The sequence below is a fragment of the Lytechinus variegatus genome, chromosome 8, assembly GCF_018143015.1.
Source record: "Lytechinus variegatus isolate NC3 chromosome 8, Lvar_3.0, whole genome shotgun sequence".
Classification (NCBI taxonomy): Eukaryota; Metazoa; Echinodermata; class Echinoidea; order Temnopleuroida; family Toxopneustidae; genus Lytechinus; species Lytechinus variegatus.
This window is the reverse complement of record NC_054747.1, coordinates 10,939,444-10,960,770: the sequence shown is the minus strand read 5'-3', so window position 1 is coordinate 10,960,770 and position 21,327 is coordinate 10,939,444. Positions and strand designations below refer to the sequence as shown.

The 21,327-nt window shown below is 37.8% G+C and overlaps 1 protein-coding gene across 1 annotated transcript in view; it reads right to left on the bottom strand.

Annotated features, from left to right (window-relative positions):
- Nucleotides 1-11,999, bottom strand: part of LOC121420640 (sodium-coupled monocarboxylate transporter 2-like) — a 20,639-nt gene extending 8,640 nt beyond the window's left edge. Inside the window, exons 1-4 of the mRNA XM_041615304.1 lie at nucleotides 11,651-11,999; nucleotides 6,600-6,665; nucleotides 6,366-6,417; nucleotides 1,307-1,374 (exon numbers count right to left, since the gene is read on the bottom strand). Of these exons, the coding sequence (XP_041471238.1) occupies nucleotides 1,307-1,374; nucleotides 6,366-6,417; nucleotides 6,600-6,665; nucleotides 11,651-11,998 (534 nt within the window). The 5' untranslated portion in view covers nucleotide 11,999. The remainder of the gene's footprint in view (nucleotides 1-1,306; nucleotides 1,375-6,365; nucleotides 6,418-6,599; nucleotides 6,666-11,650) is intronic.
- Nucleotides 12,000-21,327: the final 9,328 nt, after the last annotated feature.

Below are 21,327 nucleotides of genomic sequence, written 5' to 3'. Positions count from 1 at the left end.
TGGTCTGTGATTCTGGGGAGGGGGTGTAAACAAGTAGGAGGCAGAAGTCCTGCCCCCCCCCCCCCGATTCCGCGTCCCCTGTTTGGTAACTCAATTTCATTTGTATGATATCTATATCAAATAACGCATCGCAGTTGCAAAGACTGAAACGCGCATGGAGATACAACATAATTATCAAAAAGTGCATGTACATTTTCATAACAGAGTAATTATTAACATTTTTTGTGGGGTGGTCTGCGTGTAAGAAAATCCATCGCAATAATATAATTATGCAATTTCGATGATGTGGGGTGGCTCACTCGAATTTCAAATGTTTATACAGCATCATATTGGGAGTAGCCCATCCCACCCCCTCCGAAATATTAACAGGGTTACGGAAACTGGGGGGGGGGGGGCTTTAGTCTCCTTAGAAATAATAATAATATGCAACATTTATATAAACGCTTAATACATTAATGTTTCTAAGTGCTGCATTCTATTACCCCGGCTTTAGCACGGCTACCCGATCGGGCGCAACGAGCATTCAAGGAATTCCTTCCTACCGGGTACCCATTTACTACACCTGGGTTGAGAGTGGCAAATGTAGATAAACGCCTTGCCAAAGGACGTTAGTGCTGCGGGGGGATTTGAACCCCGGACCTTGTGGTTCAATGTCCGAAGACTTAGCCACTGAGCCACAACACCTCTACATCTAAAAAAAAAACGTTTAAAAAGCGCAAACATTAAACAACCCGATTGCGATTTTTCATGGCCAGCTCCTCCTCTCCTATCAAAACCGTTCCGCGCCTCATGCCACAAATCAGCACGAAACTGCCCCCCCCCCCCCTCATGGGCAGCTGTATAATGTACATAACTTTCCTCCGAAAATAGCTTGTGCCCCGTTTTCAAAGGTTTAGTTGCCACAATGATAATTTTTTTTAAGCATATAGAAAAAATTGAAGACAGGTAGATTTCTTTTATACCCTATTTTATGTTCACATGATAGGATAGTACAAAACGACAATTTAGTTTCTCATAAGAATATTGCAATAAGTCAGAATAAAAAATCATGTTTTTTCTCGGAATGGTCCAAAGTGGACCTAGCCCCTATTGCAACTAAACTCTTGATATAACGACTGAATTCTGTTTCCTTCTTTTTTGAGAGAGAGAGACAGGAGAGGGGGGGGGGTGGCATGGATATTTTAAGGAATATAAATAACAAAACATAACAAACATAAAACACAAACGTCAATTTAAATAACCGCATAGCAATATATACTTCTATGATTTTATTTTGCGATTTTTTTTTTATATATACCATACTTACTATTGTGGTATAAAGCGTACAGACAATACCGATAGCGAAAACCGATCCCCATAGATTTAGTCCTGTCACTGTGTGTGTGTATTTCAATAAAGAACAAGATTTCATTATTAAAGGACAAGTCCAACTTAAAAAAAAACGTTAATTCAAATTAAAAGAAAAAAATCCAACAAGTATAACACTGAAAATTTCGTCAAATCGGGTGTAAAATAAGACTGAAATATCACTTAATTTCACATCCTGTTCGGTAAGAAAATGAGACGACTTATGACGTCATCCACTCATTATTTCCTTTGTATTTTATTAAACGAAATACCATATTTTATCATCATTGTCATGTTATATTCCTCCTTGAACAGGTGGATTAGCAGCGTGTAATGCTATATGGTTCTGTCAAGTTGGTCCTTATTGTCAACCCTGTAAAGAATGCCATATTGTATTATTCAAACAATAAAACATCATCGACCGTCTCATTTGCATGCCACTTAGCTGTGAATATTTGTACTAAATAAATAAGCGAAACTTTCTTATTTTACATGCGATTTCGGTAGGTTAGCGTCATGATTCTTTGATTTTTCTCAATTATATTCAAATCTACCTTTAATGCACATAAAATAATGGGAATATGCGCATAATCATATTGTTCATTAAATCGTTCATTACAAATCCTCATGATTCGATTGTCCTTCCTCGGTTCTGATTTAGTAGGGGCCACGGAATGGCTTTGAAGGGGTGAAATTGCGTTATACCAAAATGGCAATTTTTGAGTTTTTGTACGCATGTACTGAAAAATTGGGATAGGGCCGGACCCCCTCCCCAGTGGCGGACCGTGACCCGGAGGAGGCACTGTATTGTTTGTGAACAATGCTCTGCCCCTCAATGCTTTGTCTCCTCCGGGTCACGGGTCCGCCACTGCTCCCACCCTATTCCCACCACCAACGATGCTGACTCCATTTCAACAAGATCCAAGTCAGGATGTAAAAAAAAACTAGTGATATCACCACCCCGAGCATGCTTGAAATAGATTTGTTTTTTTAATTATTTTAATACATACAACGAAAACATTTTCCCAATTTCGAGGTCCCGTCAGTCCAGTGAGCGTCACTATAATGCATTATGTGGCTTATTGTAAAAGCACTATGATCATCATGAACTTGAAAATATTGGAATATATACAGCTGCTTGCAAAAATCATTTCGATACTGAATGTTGCGCCGTAAATAATGACATCAAGGTCAATAAAAATATGTACGCATATCTAAAGATTGTGTTTTTTGTGATATCCAAAGAACTGCCAAAGCCAAAGGTCACAAGCTATAACTTTGATGCATTACGGAAAATATTATTTTGTCGGGATTTTTTTTTCTCTAGAGATGATATGGCGAGAACCCATGGAGCTTAATAAAACTTTCCTTTAAAAAGATGGACTGAATTGAATTTTGATGGAATGTTAGGAAAATACAATCCTGGGAATCCATATAGAGCAACAGGTGGCATATTATAGAAAAAAAATTATTACTTTACATCAACATAAACACGGCATGATGTTCAGAATAATGCTCTTTCTAAAATGGCCAATTGAACTTGAATGAAAATAATAGCAGGGTATTTTTAACTTTCTCATTCTGAAGGCCCATGTTATACAGGGAGAATTAAAGGGGAAGTTCACCCTGAAGAAAATTTTGTTGTAAAAATAGCAGAAAAAATAGTAAAATATATTGGTGAAGGTTTGAGGAAAATCCGTTAAAGAGTAAGAAAGTTATTAGAGTTCAAAGTTTTGCATTTGTGACGTCATAAACGAGCAGCTGCCCCATGTGTTATGTAATATAAAATGCATGAATTTCAAATTTTGCATGGTTCCTGATGACTTAATTTTATTTTCTATCCATGATCGGGTGTGAAATAATTTGTCTATTGATATACAAAAGGTACAGCGAAAACCATTATCAATTTTTTGAGAAAATGACATTTCATTGATTTTTTACCATTTGCTATGTAGGAATGCTGCTCGCATATGACGTCACAAATCAAATAATTGAAATTCTAATAACTTTTTAATTATTTGATGATTTTTTCTCAAACCTTAGGCAATATTTTTTATTATTTTTTCTGCTATTTTTACAATAAAGTTTTTGTCAGGGTGAACTTCCCCTTTAATCAATCACAACTATGAAAATCCAATCTAGAATCTCATTGTTCAAATCATTTTCAACATAATTATATTTGTATTATTTAGTCTTGGAAATTTTCAATCAAAGTGCTCGTAGGATAATTTTGGGTCATAAGTGATCATCTCTTGAAAATCATGAAAATGTTGTGATTGATCCCAGGGGCGGATCCAGGATTTTCAAAGGGGGGGGCATTTTTTGGATGAAAATTTTGAAAGCCCCCTCCCCCCCTCCCCAAAAAAGGTTTTCAACCACAAATTAAAGATATTTCGTACCCGAAAATTTTTGACAAGCCCCCAAAAAAGTCTTCAATTTCAAATGGCTTTTTCTTCTCAAAGGGGGGGGGGGCACATGCCCCTTGTGCTCTCTTCTATGCCCATCTCCCCTCCTCTGGATCCGCGCCTGATTGGTCCAATCAATCACAGCTATGAGAAACTAACCGTGGAAGTGCCTAGAATTTAAAATCGTTTAATGTTCAAGTCTATCAACATTCCTATTATATTTGATTATCCTACAAGTCCACACCTAGTTAGCAATAATGCATATAGCATTTCCATTTTATTTGAACATGTTGAATGCAAGATAAAAGAGCACTGTAGATTAAATGACTTGCTCACGGACTTAGGTGCCGCGGCAGGCGATCGAACCCCGGACTTTCCAAGTATACATATATATAGCCAGCCGTCTTAGACCACTCGGTCACGGCACCTCCCCTATTGGTAAATCAGTCAGTGTTTTAACTCGGGTGTTGAAATTAACACCATTTGGTGTGGAGGAGAGGACCACGACCTCCCGGCACGACCTAATTATGAAATTAAACAGGGGCGGTATTGTGACAATTAAACCTATGTTGAGACCTAGGCCCTGTCTTACAAAGAGTTGCGATTGATCCAATCGATCGCATCTATGGAAAGCAGGGGGTGTTTGTGCGTGAATCTGTTTTGAGTGTGATGGGGTTGGGATGTGAGTGTGCGGGAAGGTTTGAAGATTATCAATAGAACATCTTCTCTCATAAATCTCATATCATTTTAATAAACTTACAGGTTTCTTTACAGAGTTTTCTTTGTGATACAACCATCAAGAAATGGTGAATAATTTGATTTTAGGCTGTACTTTTTTTTCTTCAATTAGACATATGTATTATGTACATGTATGTATAAAAATGTAAGAGAAAAGAATGTATATCAGACACTTTTACAACAAATTGAATTGATTTAGAATTTATTTATGACATTGTTTAACTTCATTTTTGTTAAGAATTGTCAAATGTAACCATAATATTTGTACGTTCAAATCAAACTTTGTAATGAATGTTATATTTTACTATGTTCAATTTTGTTTTATGAGAGAAGAGAATAAAAGATTACTAAAAAAAAGAAAGCCAGCAAAATAAACAATCGATCGCAATTATGGAAAGCCAGCAAAATAAACATATAAAATACATTTTTTAAAATCTAGATATGAATGTATATCCATAATTCCATAAATTAATTGATTTCTTGATGGCAGAACAAAAATTATGACACTGATGGATTTCCAAAGAGTTACGATTGATTGGAGCAATCATTACTCTTTGTAAGACGGGGACCTAGTCTAAACTAGAAATTTAAACCACATCTCTAGTATGGAATGATTGGCTTCATAATTTGGCGTTGTTCGTGGTAATCAAATGAATGTCTTCCACCCTGGGTCTATACCCTACCCTAAACCTAACATAAAACCCTATTGCAAACCCTGACCCTTCGTCTTAAACCCGGAGCAATAGTCGCAGTAGCCCCATCCCCCGGGGGTGGGGCAGTCAAATATATTGTTGTACACATGCGTGACCCCCCTCCCCCCCCACAAAAAAAAAACGTTTAAAGGGGTGGACGCGGGACGCGCGTGCACTCGTTAAGGGTATCAAAAACACTGATTTTCAAGAAAAAGGGTGGTTCCGACAGACTGGTCAATGCGGGCTCAAACGTATTAACAGTAATGATTTTTTCCAAATCCTTTTTTTATGACTATAGCCGAACGTGTTTAGGGTATGTTTTACCCCCAAGTATTTCCCCCGGTGTCATGTTCTGGCGACAACTTGTTTAGGGGCCAAAATGTGTACATAAAGCCCGTGAAGAACTTGTTTAGGGGGTATTTTGCACACAGAGAAACAACGCGTTTAGGATCGAGACGAGGTGTTTGGAAATAATTTGGTCACGCATGTGTGTATCAATACATTTGACTGCTCCCTCTCCCTCCCCCCGCCCCGGGCAAATGTCACGTCACCGTGAAGATGCACACCGCCATGTCGACCTGTCACCTGAACCGGTTTTGTGTCACTGATCAGTATTAGACGGTTACACTTCGTAATTCCGAAACACGTAAATTGCCTATACCTCGATGTTCGTTAATCCGAACGTTTGTGGCGTTATTCCGAAGGTTCGATAATCCGAAAACGGAATAAGGTTCGAGGTTCCGAAGGTTCGTTAATCCGAAACGAAATAAGGTTCGTTGTTCCGAAGGTTCGTTAATCCGAAAACAAAAAAAGTTCGTTGTTCCGAAGGTTCGTACGTCCAAAAACGATATAAGGTTCGTTAATCATTTAATTTTCGGACTAACGAACCTTCAAAATTACGAACCTCATTTCGTTTACGGACTAGCGAACCTTCGGAAATACGAACCTTCGGAATATCCGAACCTTCTGAATAACGAAGCTTCGGAATTACGAATGTATGCGGTATTGGACATGGATAATGATTTTTGTTGAATAGATTGCATGTACACATATAAATATAATCTTCTAAATTCAATTCAAATTCAAAAGTTTATTGATATAGAATCCTGACATTGAAGGATCATCTTCAAAAAAAAATTCAAAAGCATCTAATGAAATGATAATTTTTCGTAATATAACTTACCAGCATTAAGAGCCAAGGAGGGTGCGTATAGAACAATACCAAGGTAAAAAATCTATATATAAAAAAGGTAAGATGGGATAATTATTATTATCATTATTGTTATTATTATTATGATTATTATTATTGCTATCAATTTTATCATCATTATTATTGTCATTAATCGAAAAAATGCCAGTGCCCCAATTAAAATCCTGAATCTTCATCATCTTAGAATTCGATTAATATTCTACTCACCATGTAGAGAAAGAATATTCCCATCCCAAGATATCGAGCGAAGCGATTGAACCGTAACTCTAAGTACTGAAATAAATATGATGCAAGATTATTGGGATTATATCGGATAATAATGGCTGTAAAGAATCGATATTATATATATGTTTTATTTGCTAAACAAAACAAATAAAGCAAATCATAGAATAAGCAACAGAACAAAAATAATAATAGCAAAATGAATTGAACAGCAAAACCAAAACAAATATGAGAAATCTTATGGTAAACTGTAAAAACTGTCGGGTGTTAAAACTGACACCAATTGGTGTTAATAGTATACCATACCCTGAGGTGTTAAAATTATACCCTAGAGAGTAACAACTAAAGGTGTTGTAATAACACCTATGGGTTTAAAACTAACACCACCAATTTAACACCGGAGTAAAACAACTGGTGTGGTCCTCTATGTACACCGGTTAACACCACAGTTTTTTCTGTGTAATTACACGGAATAACCAAAGATCATATTTAACAGAAATATATACAAAGTAAAGTGAAATAGTACCTGACATGGGTCATAGCAAATTATTCTGAATTAGGGTTGCGTTATCTAACAGGGGGTGTTATTTACCAATAAAAACTGAAGAAGCTAGGCCATGGCCGAAATCTTGACAACATTATAGTGTTTACTTTGCTTCATCCTTGATTCTACTCTACTCTTCACACATATAGTCACAACTCTCTCTTTAAATTTTATATATATATATAAATATATATAATAATGTAAGGGGGCAATCAGCAAAACGAGTAGTGCATGTACTCATCATTATTGAAGATAAACTTGGTAGACAGAAATAACGACGAGTGAATATATATATATATATATACATGTGTGTAAAGTTATAATACATGTACAACAGCTTTGGCAACTCTTTTTAATTTAAATATTGTAAAGAAATAGAACAGTGGTAGGCGTAGCTTAAATAAAGGTTCCCCAGAGATATCTACCCTTTGGAAAAATTGGTGATGCCAAAAAATGTCTCTGCCGGGAATCGAACCCGGCCCCAGCTTTGAACGCCGGTGCCTTAACCACTAGACGACAGAGACGGGTTAGTGGTTAGGGCGAGCCCGATCCGATTGACCGTCAGATAGACAGATTTTCGACACTATATACCAATTATAATTTCCTTTGTCGGGTGAAGGTGGGTTTAGAACAATGACAAGCCGCCATGCCTCAGCCTCATTGTTCTTCATCCAGTTCTTTACACAATACTTAAAACAAAAGAGTTGCCAAAGTTGTTGTACATGTATAGCTTCACACACACACACACACACATATATATATATACACAACAAAAAAAGTAAGTCCCCCCTAAATCAAACTGCTGTAACTTTTGAACCGAATTATTTTGAGATATGATATTTCATGGGTGGTTTTATACACTCATCAAGCAACTCCTGGGGAAAAATGAGATTGATCGGTTGAGTCATGCATGAGTGATTAAAGATTGAATTAAAAATGACCATTTTTGAAAGTCACAAGAGTCGTTTTTCAGATTGTGAAAATACAAAGTTGGGCAAAAATTGTTTTTAGGTGAACTTTATAGTGTTATGCTGTTTTACTATCCATCATTTAACCATTTCAGACCAAATTTTGATATCGTATGTTCATGGTTGAGTGAGCACGATGTATTGCAGAGGCCGCGGAAGCGGGGAGGGGGGAGGGCTGGGGTGCTTCAGCCCCCCACTTTTTTCCATAAGCAAGTACAAAAATGTAATACGATTGTGATTTTTGGCATGGTCAGCCCCCCCCCCACTTTGAAAACTGCTTTGCGGCCCCTGTATTGTGACGTGCCATCATAGGGTTTTGGGGGTATTATCTTTTACAACTTGTTAGATCATGTTAAAATTTGAAAATGATGATGGCTCCCCGATTAAAGGCCCCTCCCCTATTTAAAATTCTGGATCCACCACTGATCTGTCCATACATTCAACTGATCCTGAGAAATTGTTAGGAAAAGAATACATTTATGCAGTATAAAGAGTATTCATTCCTAAATTTTCGAATGTGCTCGCTCAACCATGAAATGGCTAAAGTTCGGAAAGTGTTTGGTGATAGAAATGATGGATGATAAAAACAACAGCAATTAAAGACACCTTTCAAACCAAATTTGCCCCCAATATTCTCTTTATTACCCTTTAAAATGAGTCTGTGTCATTGAAAATACCAATTTTCCCACTTTGATGCGTGCTCACTCATCCATAAACAAACAAATCGATTTCATTTTTGCACAGAATTCTGTCCATAGGTTGATAAACATTACTGCCAAACGACATTGCTAAAGACAGTCTTGAAAAAAAGTTCCACCATATTGAATAAGGGGTTTACGTATGCTTAAACATATGCACCCATAATGTACACAAGTCTATGAGAGAGGAAGTCAAAATTTTAACAAATATGAAATGAGGGTTTGTTTCATGGACGGTTTTTGTTACTTCTGCCAACAGTTATTTCATGAAACTTCGCACATGGCTTCAGAGTAACACTATCCAAAATGTGCGCACACCAAAATAACCATTCGATTCGGTACAGAGTGGGGCCAAGGCCTTGAACTTTCTTCTCATTTGCATAATTTTCGAATATTGTGTGCTCACTGATGCATTAAACATCGGGATTTTCATAAAAATCAAATCAAATGAACTGTGCAAGGAGTTGTGTGACAGATATCCATAGTTACAAATTGCAGTTTTTCCAATAACATAAAAAAGAGCTAATCACATTCCACAGTCATGTTCATTCAAGCGTAAATGTTTAATTTGACACCTTTGAATCATTGAAGCATGTTAATTGGTCATGAACATAACAAAAAAGTTGAGAAAAGATCATTTTCAGTTAGAAAAATGAAGCAATACTTGCCTAAGATATTTGAAAATCGCATTTTTTGTTTCCAATAAATGTTCATTGAACCGTGAAACGGTGAATATTGTTGGAGATAGTCTTCCCCAAAATAACTGTCATCATATTCTAGCATTTTTATTGAAAGAAATGTGTAAAAATCCAATTATAGCAAATTTGGACTTGAGTTTATTCAACCGTGAAATTTAGCTTAAAAAGTTGTATCGTCTTTTAGAAAGTACCCTTTCCAAGCCTTCTGACTAGTTTTCATGATGAGAATGTGGAATTAGTTCCAATACAATGGAATCAAAGTCGTGATATTTTGCTTGTGACTTTTGAAAAGTGACATTTTTGCCTTCTGACGGTACTCACTGAAGCATGACGTAAGATACATCCACAACATTTACTCATAGGGTAGCTTATAAAATTACCTACACGCTCATGTAAAAATATATAAAAAACTCCCATTGGTTCGGAAATTATTGATGTTTGTTTAGGGGGGACTTACTTTTTTTGTTGTGTATATATATTCAGGTGCTCTGCCTTCATGATAAAAGAATAGGATCATTGGGAGGTGTTTGTTGATGTATCTTCTCTTAATAGGGTATTTTCACACTTAATACGCTATGCAACTAATCCATTTGAAAATGCAAGTAAAATAACGATGAGGTTTTTTTGTCGAAAGCTGGTGGAATGGGACAGCAGATATAGTCCGAAGGTTTGCAACGGACGAAAAATTGCAAATGTGTGGTTTGTGTCCTGAGACTCCTAGAAGACATTTGTTACATGATTCACCGATTTTCGACAAAGGCTGCATGTTTTTGTCAATGGAGCATAATTATGCTGGACATATTTATATCTTAATAAATAGAGTAAAACTCACAGAGCAAAATGCTGAAAACTTGATCAAAATCGGATCACAAATAACAAAGTTATTGAATTTTAAATATTTGCATTATTCCGGTGAAACAGTTCTAAACAAATCTTAATGAATATTCATTAGATGGGCTGATGATGTCATATCCCCACATGTTCTTTTGTATTTTATTTTATGAAATTAGGTTCATTCAAAAACTTTCTACCAAGAACTGAAAACATTGGATTGACAACTGATTAAGTGCATTAGTTTTTTATTGCCGCAACTTATTTCATCATAATGGAGACACATCATTTACAAATGTATGAAAAAAGAAACATTAATGATTGAGAAAAGTATTTTGTTATGACTAATTGATATTTTTACAATATAGGCAAACGGTGAAAACACAACAGAGCGTTGTGACATGCGCCTATAAATCACTATGTGGGGAAGTTACAAATTGATGCAGAGGTTCGAGACCCTGGTCAGTCTTTCGGATGGTGACGCTAAAGGTCGGTCCCGGACGTAAATAATCAGATCTGATTGATGACATGTCTGACAAAACTCAAATACACACACGCTGAAATCATGGAAGTGCAAAATGTGGGTTTAAACGAACACGAATTCCGTCTTCCTTTTTTTTTCTCACTGGTGCACGCGTCAACTATTATCGGGTGCAGAGGAGACTCTGTTGTTGTCATGTAACTTTTTCTTTTGCAAAGAAGACATCATAGGTCAAATAAGTTTGCGGTACACTGTCTTTTTTTGGTACACTGTCAAATTTTGTTTACTTGGTCATGGGTGGATATTATGTGCTATACAGACTGCATCATATAAATGCATGATATGTCGTTCGTCAATAATCATGATAATAGTTATGATTAAATCATGAAGAAACAGGGTGGTGAAATAGACGTCGACAATCTTTACTTTATTTTTTGTTTCCCGGGTCCCGTCACACAAAAGTTAGCGATTGATCGTACGCTTGATTTTCACGATTAATTGTACATTGTAGTCAATGGAATCAATCGTAGAAAAATGTTCTATGATCATTGCTAAGTTTTGTGTTACGGGCCCCGGGAAGGCGCTTTACTGTCAATATGACTGCATATGGGTGCATTAAAAACTCTTAAAAATTAACTGCATTAGGTGCAACTTCAACAGTTGTTTTATGTACTGTTGCTGCTATCACCATCTCTACCATTAACGTTTGTGTCTTTTGATAACATGAATATTTGTTAATAATATCACTCTTTTTAGATATATTCAAAGTAAGGTATAATGTGATTAAAAACATTTAATAGATAAAGAAGTACGAACCTCATTAGAACTCGTTATACCTAACCGATAGAACGTCGGCATGAATAGAAGCATCGTGATGATGGATGCAAAGACACTGGCCAACCAGAACCAACTATGCATGATACCATGAACATAGTTTTCGGCTGGTGTTCCGAGAAAGGTGATAGCTGAGATGAAACTAGCCACCAAGGAGAGGGCTACAGGAATCGGGTGCATGTTACGATTGGCCATCAAGAATTCCTCAGCCGTCTTCTGCTTCCCGCCAGCGCAGGCCTGGTAGAAACCTATGCCCAGAGATAAGGCGAGCATGGCGCCCAGGACTCCGTAATCCGCCCCAGAAAACGTCTTAATATCCGGCTCTGACATGATATAGAGTGATTCCTTCTGGTTTAGATATCTTCCAAACTGTTTTATCAAGCTAATTAATTGCAGAATCCGAAGCGTTATATATAGCTCAATTTTAACTGAGGTTCGGCCAAAGTCAAGGTTTGTGCCATATGCATATCCTTCCCGGCATCCGCGCGCTCTGAACTAACCATGAATCCCAACCTCAACAACGTTTGCAACTGTTTGCTTGGTTTTACGACATTTAAGAATTTACCCCGATAGGTCGATTGCACTTTCGTGTTCAAATTACAAAAACTGCTCTCTATAGATATCGCCATTTCCTCTCTATCCATACAGCCAAAATTCTTGTCAAAAGCACAGAGCTCGACCCTGAACTTGTTTTGAAAGTGATCAACATTAATCACTAGTCTTGTTTACGAAAGGAATCTGTTGCAAAGTTATCAATGTACCAAAATACATGTTTCATTTTTGGTTAGGTTGATGTCACCACCCTTTTCCCGATTTTGTTTGAGGCGATAGGCCTATACAGTGCGTATCAAAAGAAAGTTTAAACTTTGAAAAAGCCCTGGGAATTCAAAAATATGCAACATGTGGGTAATTTTTTCACATATGATTATGGGTTTGGGTCTCATCTATCAAATGAAAGTAAAAGTTTTGACAGTATGTTACACTTGAGTGAGCACTGTCCATTTTTGTAAAGCTCGCAGAAATGCTTGTTTCCACGCTGTGTCAAGGGGAAAGGGCGAAATCAAACTTATATTACCCTGCGAAGCATTTCTCATAAATTTCCCTTGCACTTTTAGCCAATTGAAATAAAACAGATACATTCAAGCATTTTGTAAGAATTTTGCCGCCCAAATTTGACATTTTAACCCTTAGTAAGCACAATCTTTACCCTTTTTGTGCCAGCTGGATCTGAGGACATAACTGAATGTGAACAAAAGTTTATATCAGCCATCTCCAGCACTTTTCACTAAGTTTTTATCATTTAAAGTGGGTTTACATTTCATTTTTCATTTAATGCTTGTTTCTGCACACTTTTCCCAAGCTTGGCAATGATTAACAATATGAAAATCAAGCCTAAGCCATTTCATATAAATCACAGCTCAGTGTAAAGCAAATATCGTCACTATAGACTCGGTGTGTGGGGAAGTGGGGTGGGGCGCAATGCACTCTTCGAAGTGTTTTGGGCAAGGAAACAAGTTTAAAAAGGTTAAAGATATCTTCAAATCAATTTTGATAGCTAAATTCCACGTGTTCTTCATGATTAAGGTTTACTTTTATTCGCATAACTATTTCAAAGTTCTGCGCAAATCATTTTTCACCAACTTTTCAAAAGTACGTGGTGCTCACTCAAGCGGAAATATTTTTCGACAGTTATATCGTCGTTTGCTTAAATGGATCTGTACCAATGCTAAAATGTGGAAAATTCATCAGGATATTACAAATATATAATTTTACAGGATTTTTTCTAAGTGTAAACTTTTTTTTGATACGCACTGTATATCTGAACTTAGATTTAGTGAAGCCCCTGATAGATCGTTTCATGATAATCCCTTCCCGTGTTTCAATATTATGTCACTGGCTTGGGAACGATTTCTAAAGAGCCGGTTTAGGTCAAAGCTCTACATTTTTTTTATTTTGAGCATATACCAACCCCCCCCCCCCCGGGGGGGGGCACTTCCATTCACGAGTGGATACCATGCGCGACCATGGGGTCTCGAAAAGCACCCTAAACACGCAATTTCCATAATCTGAAAATGCACCCCTTAACAAGTATTGGCGTGCCGTGAAACCCCACCCTTAACAAGTATTGGAAACAAAACGATACTCTTGGCAAATATTCCCTGAAATGAACCCCTATACAAGTACAGGGATGTTTTTATTGTTACGGGTCCTTCGGTCGTCGGCTTTACCTTATTCGGTTTAGTACGACCCAACCTCGCGCAAATCGGACTCTAAACACGAAGTGTTGGGGCAAAAAGGACATCCTTTATAAAACATTTTAATTTTGTTTGATCATTCCCGCCAATTCGACCCTAAACACGTAATCTTCCTAGCGAATTAGATACCTTTTTTCATTATTTTTGTGTTTTTGACACCCTTATCACGTTACGTACGTAACGTGCCCTATCGTGAAAAAGACATCCTTTTTACGTGTTTTTTTTTGGTCGCGCATGGTATCCACTCGTCAATGTAAGTGCCCCCTCCCCGGGCCCTAAACACGTATTTTTTTCATTGACATGATTAACGATGGGATTTCATTGCACATAAAAAAGATTGGGCATAAATTATGACCAATGTTATATTTTTGGTGGACATTTTGACCAACTCTTGGGGCCCTGTTTCATAACAGATTTGCAATAAGAGTTTAAAAGTACTGAAATACTTCAATCGGATTGGCTGGTAGTAAATTTGGCATGGAAATTGTGCATTTCTCATTATAGCAAGTGTTTATACACAGCAAAAACTGTGGTGTTAACCGGTGTACATAGAGGACCACACCAGTTATTTTACACCGGTGTTAAATTGGTGGTGTTAGTTTTACACCTATATTACAACACCTTTTGTTACATTTACACTCTTTGGTGTTATGTTTTATTCTCTAGGGTGTAATTTTAACACCTCAGGACGTGGTCCTCTATTAACACCAATTGGTGTCACTTTTAACACCACAGTTTTTACAGTGTGTAACGGAACCTTGTTCAAATGGTATATACTGCCGATTCGTCTGTTGCCATGCAACTCGTCCACTCATCACGATTCATGGTCTACCTTCATTTAGTCTAATGCCATTCCGTCCATCAACATTCCATCAAACAACCATTAATTGGTCCAATAATCATTTCGCCCAATCACCGGTTCGTCTATGACCATTTCGTACAATAACCAGTTGGTCTAATATCCCTTTTCATTTCATCAATTTCGCCTAAATTAACACTTATACAATTAGACCAAATGGTTTATGGACCAAATAGGTATTAGACGAAATGGTGAGTGGGCTAAATGGCAATTAGACCATGCGGATATTAGCAGGGGCGGAAATCTCTCCCAAAAGGTAGGGGAACAAGGGTCTGGAAAATTTGACAAGGCAAAAAAAGGCTATTACCTAAAATTTCGACGAAAATATATTTGACAAGCAAAAAAAAAAGGAAAAAAATGGTCATCTCGTCCCAAAACGCACGTTTTATTGCCATTTTGAGTTATATATTTTTCCGCATCACCAAAGACCCAAAATAGTAGGGGGGACATTTGATATTGTGTCCCCTACTATTTTGAGTAGGGGGGACACGTCCCCCCTGGGATTTCCGCCCATGGATATTAGACGAGTAGACCAGTTGGCAATGAGCCTGACCAAATGAGAATACACCTTTCAAATTACCCATAGCATGTTAGGGAGTAAATATAGGACTTGGCATCCCCTTATTGGTCATATTTGTTTAGCAGACGGTTATCCCAGTCAAATTAAAGGGGGGGGGGGTGTTTTTTTCAGTTTTGGACACGGGCCGCGCGCCCTTGGCAAGCCGTTTTGTTACATATAAGAATAATTGTAGAAGAATTGTAAAAAGCAATTACATTCATCTATTAGTTATTTCCCTTTAAGGATAGCCAAGAATTGTAAAGAACATTATGGAATGTCTTTTTATTATGCAGGCCTTGCCTATTTAAAAGGCCAAGGAGTTGTATTGTTATTTCTGAATAGAGATTAGGAACAATAGGCTTAGCTATGCTATTGACACTCTTGATTTCAATGAGGTCATTCAAGAGTGTTCTGGATTTTGACTGCTCCTGAAAGGAGAAAGTTTTTTTAAAGAAAATGCTAGAACCTTCCTTAATAGTGAATTCTAGAAGAATAGCTGCAAACTATATAAAGCTGGCGGATTCTTCAAGATTATCATCACATCATATTAGATCACTTGATCATCACATCATATTAGATCACTTGATCATCACATCATATGAGAGCAGGAGATCACATCACATCATATGCTGAGATCACTTTACCAGATCAGATGCAGAGCAGTTTATGCATCAATGAAGTTGCAGAGAGAAATTATCAGTTCTCATCAACATCATCAACCTGTTCAATGAACACGCTTCAACCCATGGATTGCTGAAATTGACTGTTAATCATCATCAACATCGTCTTCACGGACATTTCAACTCGTTGCAGTGACTCTTATTATTCATCGGACTTCAACATCAGTTTCATCATCGCCATCATTGTGAATTTTCGCCAGTCAACTGGGATTTTATCATTTGGATTATTACTTGGATATAGTATCATCACTTCGGGATTTTACATCGGACACTTCAAGAGATTTATGTAAGATCATTATTTGTTTTATTTATGTATAATTATTTCCTGTAATAAAAAAAAGGAAATTTAAATAAAATTTTGATTGTTATTTGTTGCAGTATCGTAACAAATAATTTTGGGGGAGTTGTCCGGGAAACGGTAACCAAATTTGTACAAGCCAAGGCAATTTGAAACGAAAACCAAATTTGTACAAGCCAAGGCAGTTTGAAACTAAAACCAGTTTTTCCTGGAAACGAAAACCAATTTGAGACGAAAGTCAATTTGAAACAAAAGCCAATTTGAATTGGAAACATTTTGGAAATTTTTGGAAAGTTCTAGAATATACTGTACTGTGTTATTACTTGCTTGTATTTGTGTATATTCACTATGGCTACATTTGATGTTGAAGAATTTCTTGCAATGACAGAATTGTCATATGATCATTTGAAGTCACTGAAGAAGGATGATTTGATAACAGTTTGTGATCATTTGGGTGTATCTCTAGCCCCAGGTTTAAAGAAGGCAGAGATAATTGACTTGTTAGCTAGTCACATGAGGCTTACAGAGGAGTCTGAAACTTCTATCCATATGTCAGATGATGCTCGGATCCAACTGGCAAACATTGAATTGGAAAAGGAGAAAATCAAACTTGAAAAAGAGGAAATAAAAATCAAAGAACACCTTAAAAAGGAAATAGAAATGGAGAAAATGAGATTAGAGTACCAGTTGAAATTGAAAGAAATGGAGTTAGCTCATGCAAATACTAACTCTGCGAAAGATAAATCTCCCCAAGGCTTTGATGTTGCGAAAAATATTCGCCTTGTGCCAAAATTTGATGAAGAGGGAGTTGATACATATTTTGTGTCATTTGAAAGAGTGGCCAAGAGACTGAATTGGCCTGAGGAATACTGGACTCTTCTCCTTCAAAGTGTTTTTGTTGGAAAGGCTGCAAAAGTCTATTCTTCGCTCTCTGAAACGCAATCATGTGACTATGCTACAGTAAAAGAAACAATTCTCAGTGCATATGAGTTAGTACCAGAAGCGTACAGACATAAATTTAGGAACATGCAAAGACAATCAGGCCAGACGTATGTTGAATTTGCTAGGGAACAAGAAATGATGTTCGATAAGTGGTACAGATCACTGAAAGTTGACAAAGATTTTGTTCACCTTAGGGAAGTTGTCCTCCTAGAAGAATTCAAAAAGAGTCTTCCTTTTGGCATTAAATCTCACTTAGATGACCATAGAGTTACTGAAGTCAGTAAAGCAGCCATAGTAGCTGATGAATTTGAGGTCACACATAAAGGTAGTGGAGATAGGCCTCCTTTCAAGAATTATTGGAAAAAGAAAGGTAAAGGGTCATTTGAATCCCACAATAAACCTAGTGAGGGAAAATATGCAAGCAAGGACAAAGACGCTAACAAGAATCAGGCTAGTGGGGGCACAGAATCAACCAAAAGGTCTGAGATTCGTAGTTCCAAAATTTGTACTCATTGTCATAAATCGGGACATTTGAAAGAATCATGTTGGAAATTGGTTGGAATGCCAACCAAAACTAAGAAAGACATGGGTTTTGTCAAGCAAACAAGTGTTCCCTCGATGGAGTTTGTTCCATCAGAGCCCAATCGAGATGTTGAGAGTGTTTCTCTGGTATTTGCTGATAAAATCAAGCAGGTTGATGAAACTTTTAGAAGTTTTTTGCATGATGGTGAAGTATCCCCTTGTTTGACTGGTGCTGCTGGTAGGTCAGTGGTGATCCTTAGGGATACAGGGGCTGCACAGTCCCTGATGGTGCCAGGTGATTCGGCTCTTCCTCCGGAGAGTTCAGAAAAGGCCAACGTCTTAGTTCAAGGTATTGGCCCAAATTTCATGTCGGTTCCTTTGCATAAGGTCGACTTAAAGTGTGACCTAGTTAGTGGTCCTGTGACTGTTGGTGTCGTTCCAGAATTACCCATGAAAGGTGTTGATTTCTTGTTAGGTAACGACTTGGCTGGAGATAAAGTTGTTGCATCTCCAGTGGTTTCGAAAAAGCCCGTTGAGGTAGCTGAAACTGAATTGTTGCAGGAAGATTTTCCAGGGATTTTCCCGGGTTGTGTTGTTACTAGGTCTCAGACTCGTAGAGCTGAAAAGCATGATGCGGAATCTGCTGATGTAGAGGAGAGTACTGATGTCTGGTTAGCTGAAACCTTTTTCAAGGATTTGAATGGGGATAGTGTTGAAGGCTCTGTTGCTAACAATGATAGTTTGTTTAGTAAATCCTCCCTTGTACAGGCACAACAGGCAGACCCAGAATTAAAAAGCTTGTCACAGAAAGCATGTTCTGAGGCTGAGGCTGATAAGGTTCCTGAGTGCTTTTATGTCAAAGATGACATTTTGATGAGGAAGTGGAGACCTCCCCGGAGACCAGCTGATGAAGATTGGTGTATAATTCACCAGGTTGTAGTTCCTCCTTGTTACCGCACAGATATTCTGAAAATGGCTCATGAGTTACCTATGGCAGGTCATGTCGGTATTCGGAAGACAGAAGATAGAATTATGAGGCATTTCTATTGGCCTAAGATGCACAAAGATGTTGGGCATTTCTGTAAGACATGTCACACATGTCAGATTATTGGTAAGGCACAGCCTTCTATCAAGCCGGCTCCATTGATACCCATTCCTGCATTTGATGAACCTTTTACTAGGGTTCTTGTTGATTGTGTCGGACCCTTACCCAGAACGAGGTCGGGTCACAGATTTCTCCTGACGATTATGGACTTGTCTACACGGTTTCCAGAGGCGATACCTTTGAAGAGTATCACTGCAAAGACAGTGGTGCAGGCGTTAGTGCAGTTTTTCACTAGGTACGGTCTGCCGAAGGAAATTCAATCTGATCAAGGGTCAAATTTCATGTCAGGAATATTTCAGCAGGTTATGAAGGAATTGGGAATAAAGCAGATCAAGTCCTCTGCTTATCACCCACAGTCCCAAGGAGCGTTAGAACGCTATCATCAGACTTTGAAGACCATGATTAGGGCTTATTGTGAAGACTATCCCGATGACTGGGATAAAGGGATCTCATTCCTACTGTTTGCAACTAGGGATTCCCCGAATGAGTCCACAGGTTTCAGTCCATTTGAATTGGTCTATGGTCATGAGGTTAGGGGTCCTCTAAAGCTTATCAAAGAGAGGTTTATGGTTCAGGATGATGATGTAAACCTTCTAGACTATGTGTCAAAGTTTAGAGAAAGGCTCTCAAAAGCTTGTGATGAGGCTAAGGAACACTTGAAAGAGTCGCAGGGAAAAATGAAAGCTCATGCTGACAAAAATGCAAAAGAGCGAAGTTTCAAGCCTGGAGACAAAGTATTAGTGTTGTTGCCTTTGCAAGGTGAGCCCTTGAAAGCAAGGTTTAGTGGTCCCTACATAGTCAAAAAGAAATTGAGTAGTGTCAACTATGTGATCAGTACCCCTGATCGAAGAAAGTCTCAAAGAGTTTGTCATGTAAACATGTTAAAAGAATACTTTGAGCGAGAGGCTAGTCAGCCAATAGGTACAACACAGGTCAAAGAAGAAGAAAAGCATGTAGATGTTCATGAAGAAGAATACCATGGAAAGACAGATAATGAATTGTCTTATACAGATGTATCTAAGAACGAACCATGTGGTGTAAAGTTGTCTAACTCAGAGATGTTAGAAAACATGGATGAGGCATTAAAACACCTTACTGAAGATCAGAGAAATGATATATCTGGCCTGTTAAGAGAATATGAGAATGTGTGTAAAGACAAACCAGGTCGTACACCTTTAACTGTACATGATGTAGACGTAGGTGATGTAAGACCTATCAAACAGAATCCTTATAGGCTCAATCCAAGCAAGTTGGAAATGGTGAATAAGGAAATACAGTTTATGTTAGATAATGACATAATCGAACCGAGTCAGAGTAGTTGGAGTTCTCCCATTGTAATGGTTCCAAAGCCAGACGGCTCTCAGAGATTTTGCATTGATTACCGAAAGGTAAATGCAGTTACTAAGACTGACTCGTATCCAATTCCTAGGTTAGAAGATTGCCATTGACTGACCGAGCCAAAGAGATATCAGCCTTTGTCACACCTGAAGGCTTGTTTCAATGCAAAGTCATGCCTTTTGGAATGAAAAATGCACCAGCAACCTTCCAAAGGTTGACAAATCAAGTGATTGCCGGACTTGACAATTGTGTCGTATACATAGACGACATCCTAGTATACAGTGATACTTGGAATGATCATTTGAATCATTTGCGAGCACTGTTTGACAGGCTGGACAAAGCCAATCTAGAAGTGAATCTGATGAAAAGTGAATTTTCCAAGGCAAAGGTCACATATCTTGGCCATGTGGTTGGTCAAGGGCAAGTGCTACCAAGAGAAGCCAAGATACAAGCTATCTTAGACTTCCCAATTCCCACAACTAAGAAAGAATTGCTCAGATTCTTAGGTATGAGTGGCTTCTACAGGAAATTTGTTCCAAATTTCAGTACAGTGGTTAGTCCTGTGACAATCCTGCTGAAGGCAAAAGTGAAGTATGTTTGGTCTGACGAATGTCAAAGATCATTTGAGAAATTAAAGGCCATTTTGGTGAATGAGCCTGTTTTGGCAGCTCCAAACTTCACAAAGCCATTCAAAGTAGCTATTGATGACTGTGATGTTGGAGTAGGAGCAGTATTGCTGCAAGAAGATGAAGAAGGCATCGAAAAACTAGTGTGCTACTTCTCTAAGAAACTCAATAGATTTCAGAAGAAGTACTCAACTATTGAAAAAGAGGCCCTGAGTCTCGTACTAGCCCTTCAGCAGTTTGAGGTGTATCTAACCAATGGAGAGATTACAGTCTATACAGATCATAATCCTCTTGTGTTTTTGGAGAAATTCAAAACAAAGAATCAAAGACTGTACAGATGGAGCCTAATGCTCCAACCATTCCCTTTGAAAATTGTACACTTAAAGGGAAAGAATAATGTAATTGCTGATGCTCTGTCAAGAGTATAAAAAGTGAAATTATTCATGATTTTGACCAAGTGTGTCATTAGAAGAAA